At 17.2% G+C, this 11,354-nt stretch overlaps 4 protein-coding genes across 4 annotated transcripts; 1 reads left to right on the plus strand and 3 right to left on the minus strand.

Annotated features, from left to right (window-relative positions):
• Positions 1–86: 86 nt before the first annotated feature.
• Positions 87–3,824, minus strand: PADL01_0925800 (conserved Plasmodium protein, unknown function; the record flags this gene model as incomplete). The annotated part of the gene is made up of 1 exon (XM_028681944.1): positions 87–3,824. The coding sequence occupies one exon, from the start codon at positions 3,822–3,824 to the stop codon at positions 87–89; it is 3,738 nt and encodes a 1,245-aa protein (XP_028538271.1).
• Positions 3,825–4,659: 835 nt separating this feature from the next.
• On the minus strand, positions 4,660–5,590 carry PADL01_0925900 (replication termination factor, putative; the record flags this gene model as incomplete). Its single annotated transcript, XM_028681945.1, has 3 exons — positions 4,660–4,848; positions 4,955–5,260; positions 5,408–5,590. The coding sequence occupies 3 exons, from the start codon at positions 5,588–5,590 to the stop codon at positions 4,660–4,662; spliced, it is 678 nt and encodes a 225-aa protein (XP_028538272.1).
• An 810-nt stretch (positions 5,591–6,400) lies between these two features.
• Positions 6,401–7,087, plus strand: PADL01_0926000 (CS domain protein, putative; the record flags this gene model as incomplete). Its single annotated transcript, XM_028681946.1, has 2 exons — positions 6,401–6,443; positions 6,660–7,087. The coding sequence occupies 2 exons, from the start codon at positions 6,401–6,403 to the stop codon at positions 7,085–7,087; spliced, it is 471 nt and encodes a 156-aa protein (XP_028538273.1).
• A 464-nt stretch (positions 7,088–7,551) lies between these two features.
• Positions 7,552–8,130, minus strand: PADL01_0926100 (conserved Plasmodium protein, unknown function; the record flags this gene model as incomplete). Its single annotated transcript, XM_028681947.1, has 1 exon — positions 7,552–8,130. The coding sequence occupies one exon, from the start codon at positions 8,128–8,130 to the stop codon at positions 7,552–7,554; it is 579 nt and encodes a 192-aa protein (XP_028538274.1).
• Between the last annotated feature and the right edge of the window lie 3,224 nt (positions 8,131–11,354).

Raw genomic sequence — 11,354 nt, forward strand, 5'->3', positions numbered from 1 at the left:
CATAAATCATTAAGTGTATTAATATATAATATATATATATATATTAATACATTTGTGTGGTGTTGATTTCCTTTTAATCCCCCTTTTCATAAAAAGATTTGCTCAAATTGACGAACTTGGTTACTTATAATTTCTTGTAAACTCTCCTTTTTTGTATTTTCTTCATTCAAATAAGAATCGAAAATAAATTTATCATCATCACTTAAATTTTGTGTATCATCAAAATTGATAGATGTATTCATAATTTTTTGATTAATTAATCTATTTTCCTTGTTTAAACAATTTTCTTCTTTATCCTTTTTTTCTGAATTGTTCATAAGTTTTTCCTTTTTCTTACTAGGTACCAATACAGTTTCTCCTTTGTTTGTACTATTTTTATTTGGTATTTTACTTGTGATATTTTTTGTTTGTATGATTTTCTTTTGTTTTTCTTCTCCACCTTTAATTTTGAGAACAGTATTTTTATTACTTTGTAAGGTGGTCACCTGTTGTATGCTTTTTTTTTTCACAGTGTTATTCATTTTATTTTTTTTTGGATTGCTTATAGTAGGAGTAATATTACAAATATTATTATTACCTTTTTGGTTCATTTGGATATTTTTTTTTATATTTTTTTCTTTATTTGTTTTTGAAACATTTTCAATATCCATGGAAATATTAACACTTGTATTTTTATTTGTATGTATATTTTTATTTGTATTTATATTTTTATTTGTATGTATATTTTTATTTGTATGTATATTTTTATTTGTATTTATATTTTTATTTGTATGTATATTTTTATTTGTATTTATATTTTCATTTATATTTATATTTTCATTTATATTTTCATTTATATTTTCATTTATATTTTCATTTATATTTGCATCTGTTGGTGTATCTTTCATGTGATTATTTATTTGTTGATCATCATGATTATTATTTAATGCATATACATTTAATTGTTTTTTTTTATTTAATTTTGTTTTCATTTTTTGATTTTTATTATTTTTTTCTTCCTCTAATAATTGTTCATTGTGTGAATCATAATTTTTATAACTCATTAACTTATCAGAATATTTATCTGAAATAATTTCATTTTCTTCATTGTTTAATGTCTCTCTAGAAATAGAATCACAATTATTTATATGTATTAAACTATTTGCATGGTAATTTTTTGGGGAATTATTTAATTTTATTTTGTCATAAGATAATTGATCATTCTGTATATTAAGAATAGCCTCATTTTTTATATTATTAAAAGAAGATATATATGACATATTATGTAATTCATTTTTCATAGTGTTTTTATTTTTTTTTATAGAATATTTTTTTGATATATTAGAAATGTTAGTTTGATTATTTGAATTGTTCATATTTAATATGTCTTGATTATTATGGATATTTGATTTTATATGACAGTTACGAAAATTTTTTTCATCACATAAATTGTTTATATTATCATCATCCGAAAAATATTTCTTCTTCATATAATCATTATTATTATTATTATTATCATCATTTATATGATTAATATGATTAATGTGATTATCCATTTCATTATATTTGTCATCATTTTCTTTAAATAGATATTCCATAAGACCATACGCTTTTGTGGTTACTTCCATTCGATCATTCATAAGATGTTCATCATTATATTTTATTTTTTCAATCTTAGAATTATAATGATTATGCTCTGCTTCTATTAAATTAATAACTTCATTTTTTTGGTTATTAAAAAATGCGTTCTTTTCACAATTACTATCCTTCTTCATTATTATATCGTCATTATAATTATTCTTAACATTTTGTTTTATATAATAATCAATATTAGCATTCTTCAAATAATTACAACTATTATTATTATTATAATCATTATTAATATCATCCCCATTAATATTATGATTATATATTTTTTCATTGTCCATTTTGTCTTCTATGTCCAAATGCTTTAATTGCTGCATAATATTTTTTATATAATTAAACGTTTCCAATTTATTTTTCTTAAATCTTATAATATGATCATCTTCGTTAGAGTCATCATAATTTGCATTGAAAGATATTTTTTTTATTTGCTCAGAATAATCAGAATCCAATACATATTCATCATGTGATATTAAAGATGAATGAAGTGAGTTATTATTAGATGATGATGATGAAAATTCATCTAACATATTTAAATCAATATTTGGATAATATTTTTTAGCTTGGAATTTGTTGACATTCTTTTGAAATAGTTCTGTGTCTAGTTTTACATTTATATTTTCTATATCAATATATAAATTTTCATTGTAATTTTTCAATGTATCTGTAAATTTATCTAATATGTGATCATCACTATAGGATGTATCATCTGTATCAATGGAGTAATCATGATAATTTCTTGATCGTTTATATAATTCTTTTATATGTGTACTTTTTTTTTTATTATATGATGACACATTCTTATAAGTATGAAATAATTTCTTTTTTGTTACATAGGAAGAACTATTATTACTATCATAAATATCCAAATTATCATCAAATATATCCAATGTATCATTATATGTATGATTTGAAATATTATCATCACATGATTTATTAATATTTTTAAAAGAATTAACTTTGTTTCTGTAATTAGTTGGACTTTTATCATTTTTTGGATTTTCCATTTTTTTATTATTATAATAATTTTTCACTTTCTCATTTGGACTTCTTACATTGGACTTATTGATATGATTTTTTTCAATGTGTTCATTTAAATGATAATAATTATTACTATTGTTTGTATGATCACTGTAATAGTATGTATTATCATCACATAAATTATTATTAATAGCATTTTTCAAACAGTTTTCCTTCATTTCATTTGTATTTCCAACTTTTTTCAGAGTTTGATATATTTCATCCTGTTTTAATATTTTATCTTTTCTTAAAATATTATCACTATTATTATTATTATTATTATTGTTATTGTTGATGTTGTTATTTTTTGTTTTATTTTTTTTTTTATTATTTTCTTCACTTAAAATAATTAGCTTTCCATTCTTTGATTTATTTGAACAATTCGAATTGATTAATTCTCTGTTATGATCTACTTCATTTTTTTCTTGTTTCCATATTGGAGAGATGCTAACATTTTTGTTTCCCACTTTTTGGTTTTCTCTCATTTTTTGTAATTTTTGTTGATATTCTATTTTTACCTTATCTATATTTTTTGATTTTAAATTATTTTTTCTTTGTTCAAGTTCTTCTTTAGATAATTTATATTTGGCCAAATCATTTTGATTACTATCCCATTCATTCATATGATAAATTTTTTTTAAGTGTATTTTATTATTTTTTTGAAATATGTCTTTTCTATTTTTATGAGAGATAAAATTTTTTTTTTTTTTTTTTACTAATAATGGCATTAATGGTCTATTATAATTTCTTTTGAATATTTCATTATTTCTTTGTATAACTTTTTTTTTAATAATTTGTTCTTTTTTATTTTTTATATAATTATTCTGTTTCATTTTATCATTTATTATATTTGCATTTTCTTCTTTCTTTTCATTATCACTCAAATAAAAATTATTTACATTAATTATTTCTTCATCATTCTCATTCTCATTTTTATTTATAGTTTTATTATAAAATTCATCAACGAGTGAATCATAACTACTATCATCATTCAAATTATTAATTACACTTTCATTATTACATTCGTTCGAATTAACAATTTTATTACACTCAAGGGTATCATCATAATTCTTGACTTCAATCTTTCTCTTTTCTTCTTCTTTCTTTTTTTTCTCTTCATATCTTTGCATTATCTCGTTTGCAATATCGCTATAATCACTGCCACTCGAAATTTTCATCATCTCAAAAATTAAGAAGGAAAATCAGGTAGTATACATATACTTAAATATATATGTATGTGGCAACATATAAATACATATTGTCATATATTATATATATATATATGTTATATATATATTCTTATATATAAGTCGTCAATTATAAAGTGTAAAAGAATAGGTAGATTTTTTTGTAACAAAAAGAAAAAAAAAAAAAAAAAATATAGCTATTTTTTTAAGCTAGCCACCATTGCCTTACAATTTTTTATTTTTATTTTTTTTTTTTTTTTTTTTTTTTTTTTTGTAATCCTTATAAATAATACCGTGTATATATCATTTTATATTATATCATTTATTTTATATAATTCAAAAATTATAATATTGTTATTAATTTTATATCTTATTACACTTTATAATTAAATAGTTTTTTTTTTTTTTTTTTTGTGTTCAAAATATTCCATTTTTTATATATTAAATGAAAAAAATAAATTAAATAAATCATATACACATATATATTATATATATTATATATATATGTATAATACACACATAAATATATAATTGTATATATTTATATATATACACATGGAAATATTTCCGAATGAGACACAAAAAAAAAAAAAAAAATTGTAAAATATATAAAAACAAAAAAAATAATAATTGAATATAAGAAATATATAATATAAATATAAAATTATAAAAAATAAAAGGTTATAAACAGGGCAAGTTAGAAACATATAATTCTATTAATTTTTTTCAAAAAAAAATATTTTCTTATTAAAAATGCTATAACAAAAAAAAAAAAGATACATATATATTTAATATATATATATATTTATATATTTATATAGCATAGCACCTATTTAACAGCGTCATTATTCTTCATTTCCTTTTTTGAATGTGAATATGAATCTTTTTTTTTTTTTTCAAGTTTTCTTTTTTTAATTATATACTTTTGTTTTTCTTCCAATAATGCTACATCTTCTACACCTATTTCGATAATATCACTTTCTTTGTATTGCTTATTACAAGTTATGCACAATTTATCCTATAATAAAATAAATAAATAAATAAATAAATATATATATATATATATATTATTATGTGTACATATATGTCCATGTTGATAACTCTTCTTTTCACTTTTTATATACCTCAGAAATATTGACTCGATTAAACACCTTCTTTGAAAATACACAACCACATGAAAATAAACAAATTCCTCCTGATGTAGAATTTATAATTTCTTTGGAAATTAAACAAATCAATTTCCCTTCTTCATTTAATTTATTTTTGCAAAGAACTAAATCCTTTAAAGAATCAACGTGAGCAAACTTTTCAAAAGTATCTTTTTTTCTTTTCTTTTTGTTTTGTTTTTTAACAAGCAATAATTGAAAGGCATGCTCTTTATTATACAAGTAACCAAGGCGACAACAAAAAAATGGTTCTTTTAATAATTCCTTAATGGAAAAATAAAATATAAACATAAATAAATAAATAAATATATATATATATATATATATATATATATATATATGTCAAACAAAATAATATGATGCTACCTTATTTATATGCATGATTTTCTATTTTATTATTTTTTAAATTACCTCAGATATAGCACAACGGTTGAAATGGTATTCTCGTAACTCCTTTTTATTATATTTATTTTGATTTACATTAACAAGTGTATTTTTTTCATAACCTAAACTTCCTGTGTTTTCTCTTAACTTTTTATTTTTCATACGAACTAAGTCAACTCTTTGAGGTAAACTTCCTCCATCTCCCCCCATTCTAAATAAATAAAATTATCAAAATTTTTAAAAGTTTTTAAAACAGGGTAAACTATTAAACGGAGGATAATATAATTATATATATATATGTTATATATATATTATTTTATTTTATTTGCTCCTATAATTATATTTAAATGTAAAGACAAAAAAAAAAAAAAAAAATAATATATTAATAATATTAGATTCTTTTTTTATTATATTAAAAGGAGCGACAAAAAGATATTCATCTTTATTTATTATAATTTCTATTATTTAATTAAATTTTTTTTTTTTTTTTTTTTCATTTTCTATTTGTAATTTAATTCGATATGCATAATTTTTGAAAGGTTTTTTCTTTTCTTTTTTTTTATATGAATTTTAAGAAATACATATAGTAAATACAGTTATAAAAATTTAATATATATTAAATAAATATTTATATAATATAACATTGTGATAATTGTATGTATACATATGATACATATTTATTTTTTTATTTTACATATATATAAGCATTATTTATATAAAGAAAAAAAAAAATTAATCATATATATGAAATGGATATAATTTTTTTTTTTTTTAAATTGTAACATGAAATATAAATTTTTAAATTGGAAGTTAAAAACTAATAATCTTTATTAATATATATATATATATATATGTAATAAAATATGTTAGAAAGTAAATATTTATAAAAATATTAATGTGACAGAATTATTTATAAGAATATATTTATATATTATTATTAATACGAGAAAGTAAATATAATATTTTGAGTGATATTATTATATTTTAGTTTTTAATTTTTTTTGAAAATATAAAATAAGAATGGGTGAAATATACAACAAAAGACATAAATACATGAACAATGGTAAAAATGAAAAATATATATATAAATACATATGTACAAAAATATGGAATTAAATTTATATTTTGTTGTGTACATGTAACACATAAATAAAAACATATATACATATATACATATATATATATATATATATATATATATTTATTTGTTTATATTTTATACATATAACAATCCGTTGCAGAATTATTTTTCTCATAATTTTGTTTTCCTATTTGTCAGGTGTTTTAATATATGAATGGGAACAAAGTATAGACGAGATAAATATTTATATTAGTATGAATTCCAAAATTGTTAATAAGAATGATTTAAACATTGAAATAAAAAGTAAAAGAATAAGCATAGGATTAAAAAATACGGAAAGCTTTTTGGAAGGAGAATTATTTAGTATTATTGATGAAGATTGCTCTTACTGGTTTATTGAAGATAATAATTTACATATTTTATTAACCAAAGTAAAAAAAGGAGAAAGCTGGAATAGTGTTTTTAAAGGACATAAAAATTTAAATCCTGTTGATGAAGATAATACAAAAAAACAAATTCTATTAGAAAGATTCCAACAAGAATATCCAAATTTCGATTTTTCCTCTGCAGCATTTAATGGTCAAGTTCCTGATGCAAGAACATTTATGGGAGGACTTAAATATTAAAAAAAAATTAAGGGAGTAAAATTATGTACTATCCCCACATAAATGTATATATATATATATATATATGTATATATTTTTTTTTTCAAAAAAATAATATATTTGTATTTATTAAATTTGACTTATGTTTTTTAAAATACTTTGAAAAAAAAAAAAAAAAAAATATTAATAAAATAATAATAATAGCTAGCTAGCTAGCTGTCTAGCAAAAAAAAAAAATTCCAAAAGATAAATATAAACGTTTTACTATACATATATGTGTACAATATATATGTGTATGTATCATACGATTTATATTTTATATAACTCTTTAATTTTTATTGTGTAATTTTTTGTGTTATATATATATATATATATATATATATATATATATGTATGTATATTTTTTTTTTTTTTTTTTTTCTTTTCGTGATTTAACTTATTCAATCAACACATTTTAAAAAGATATAATGTCACATTATATCCTTTTATTTGGAATCCCCTAACATGTCAAGCAATAGACTTCTTCTTTCAAATAAGGCCTTTGCAATATTATCTTCCATATTTTGTTTGATTAAAGAATCTTTGATATTATTTGCTTGTTGTAGTTTTAAAGCTTTTCTGCAGTTATTAAAGTTGATAAAGTTTTGAATACAATTATGTTCACGTTCTCTTTGTTTTAATTGATAATTATTTTTTAAACAGCGAAAATAAATAGATCCAACCAGTCTACAAGCATTATCTACAGTAGTACTTTTATTCCATAAATATAAATATTGATCCGCTTTATATTCTTTCGCATCCATACTTAAAGTATCTTCTAATTCTGGCTTTCCATTGACAATATCATACCATAACATTTTATCTTTTAAATTTATATTGTTATTAATAGATAATCCTACGAAATTATAACTATCAAAAAGTTTTTTTAAAGAATAATTTATTTCCATATTTAATCTTCTTTTAAGAAACCAATTTTTTAATTCATTTTCTATAGAATTTATTTCACTTTTTAATTTGAAAGATGCATTGGTCTCATTATCAGTTAATGGTATATCAGTACTCATTTTATTATAATAGATATTTTTATAATAAGCAGTATTATTATTATTTTATTTTATTTATTTTTCTCTAGTAAACACAAAATTATTATAAAAATAAAAATATATATATATATATATATATGAATATATGAATATATGAATATATGAATATTTTTTTTTACATATTATTCCTATTTAATTACATAATGTTCAATAAATAAACAAATAAAGGATACATGAAAAATACACATTGATGAAAATTTATATTAATATAAATTTACAATTATAAATATAATATTATATATATATATATATTTTTTTTTTAATTATTATATTATTTAAAAATAAGAACAAAAAAAAAGGGAAATATAAAAAAAAATTAAAATATAATACATACATATCATTATTGTTATAATAAAATATTTCATTTTATAATAAAAAAAGAGGAAATAAATTTATTTATGAAATTCCACAAAAGGTATATATCAGTTTAATTATTTTTTTATAATAGTACACATAAAATATTTGAAGATCCTTAAAAAAAAAAAAAAAAAATTAAAAATAATATAATGAACTTTTTAAAAATGCGTGAAAAATGTTTGAATTATTTTTTTTTTTAAATATATCATTTGTAATGCATAGAATAAAAATAAAATCGGACGATGGTCCCAACTTATTATATATACTTCTTATATATATATATAATATATATATTATATATATATGATTTAGCTTCAGCTCAAAATTTTCTATATTATAAAAATAAAAAAAAAATTGTCTTATTATTTCTATTTATTTTTTCATAAATATATAAATCACAAACTAGCATATTTTCTGGCTATCTATTTTTTAAAAATAGAAACATATAAATAATATATAGTCATATATCAAAAAAAAAAATATATTATATATATATATATTATAACGTCGCAAAAAAAATAAAGGAAATATTATCAAGTTGGTCTTATAATTTTTGCAATGTACTTACATTAAATATTTATTTAAAAAAAACAAAAGGATTATAAAATAACATTGTATATAATATTAATTCTTTGTTTTATTACATATAGGAATATTTTTTAATTGTATTTTTGAATAACAAATGTTTATTATATATATATATATAATATATATGTGTGTATTTTATATATAACGTATCAAAAAAAAAAAAAAAAAAAAAAAATATATATATATATATATATATATCTATAATACTTTTATTTATTCATTTACTATTAGTAGTACTTTTTTTTTTTTTTTTTTTTTTTTTTTTTTTTTTTTTTTTTTATATAATTTTTATAAATGTAAAAAAAATAGAATAATAAATAGTCTTGAATCTCATTATACGTTTTGTTATAAAATATTATAATAGAAATCTTGTATGAATGAAATATTATTTCTTTTATCTTTATCTATTAATTTTATTTTTCTTAATTTTTATCTTCATATCTCTTAGTTTATTATTTTTATGGAATGATAAGTATATTATATATATATATATATATTAAAGTTGAATGAAATTATATTATGATAAGAAAAAGGATGGATATATAAATGTATACATGATGAGAATATAATGAAATATATCTTTTATAAAGAATAATAATAGTGTTATGAAATATAGATTTATATGCATAATATATTTATAAGTTTATTTATAATAATGTACATTAGTCTGAGGAGTTAATAATATATTATATTAATTGAGAAGGATATAAAATATATATATATTTAAGTATTCGTAAGTATTAGAGTATTTCTTATTCCTTATACGTTTTTTTTTTTTTTTTTTTTTTTTGTTTATCCAGATAAATATAATAATACATATAAAATATATATATATATATATATATATATATACATAATATATATGCCCACACGTGATCATAATATATATATATATATATTATCAGTGTATTTATTTTATATATATAATATATATATGATAATAACAGATATTATTATATCATTATTTATATTATTTTATTTTTTCTACGCATAATGTATAACCTTTTGTGTGCGTAATATTTTTATAAGATATATAAGTTTTCTAACAACATTTTTTTTTTTTAATGTCCTTATATATATATTATATTATATATATATATATATATTATTTATTCGTTTATTATTATTTTTTTTTTTAGCAGTAATAGATTAATCTATATAATACCATATAGACAAGCAAAAATATAATATATATAATATATGTGTTTATTTTATTTTTATATTTTTTTAATAATATGTCTAATTTGTATTTTGTTTGAAGGAAAGTTGATATGATAAATAAATATATACAAATATATTATATATATAAATATATTAAATAATTTTCAATATAAATTTTGAAATATATTTTTTAATAACATACCTTGTTATATATACATATATATACATATAGATAGATATAGATATATAAATAAAAATTACAATAAAAAATAAAAAAAGAATAGAATATTTTATTTACTACAGTATATCATTATATATATAATATATATATTTATTATGTAAACAAATGACTATATAAGAATAGATATATAAAAAAATATACATATAAATATATATATATATATAAGTAATCATTCCATATATATATATATTATATAGATATTTTTATATTTTACAAAATATTATTATTTTATTTTTTTGTTAATATGTTATAATTATATATATATATATGTGTACATTTTTTTTATCTTACAACATCAATTATTTTTTTCTATATATATATATATATATATATATATATATATATATATAACATATATATTTTTGAGAATCCTTTTTTTATTATTTTATTTTATTTTTTTTTTTTTGATGTTTGAATAATATTTAATGCACTAAATTTATATATATATATATATGTTAAAAAAATAAATAAATAAAAAGATATTACATTTTTTTCTTTTTACATTTACGTATTTATTATATATATATGTATGTATTATTTCTTTGCCTTTTGTGTGTAAATAATTTTTTGTTGAATTTTAAATGTACCCCCATAAAACACAAACGAATTATCATAATATATATAAATATAACACATACATATATATATATATATATATATATATATATATATATATATACAGGTAGATACGTAAAAATATAATAAATAATTACAATATATGAATATATAAATATAATATATATATATGAAAAAATTATTTCATTTTATTTTATTTTTTTTTTTTAAGGTCTTGATTATATAGACTTTATAAATATAAAAATATTTTTCAGATTATTTA

The sequence above is a fragment of the Plasmodium sp. gorilla clade G2 genome (genome assembly GCF_900097015.1).
Source record: "Plasmodium sp. gorilla clade G2 genome assembly, chromosome: 9".
NCBI lineage: Eukaryota > Apicomplexa > Aconoidasida > Haemosporida > Plasmodiidae > Plasmodium > Plasmodium adleri (nom. inval.).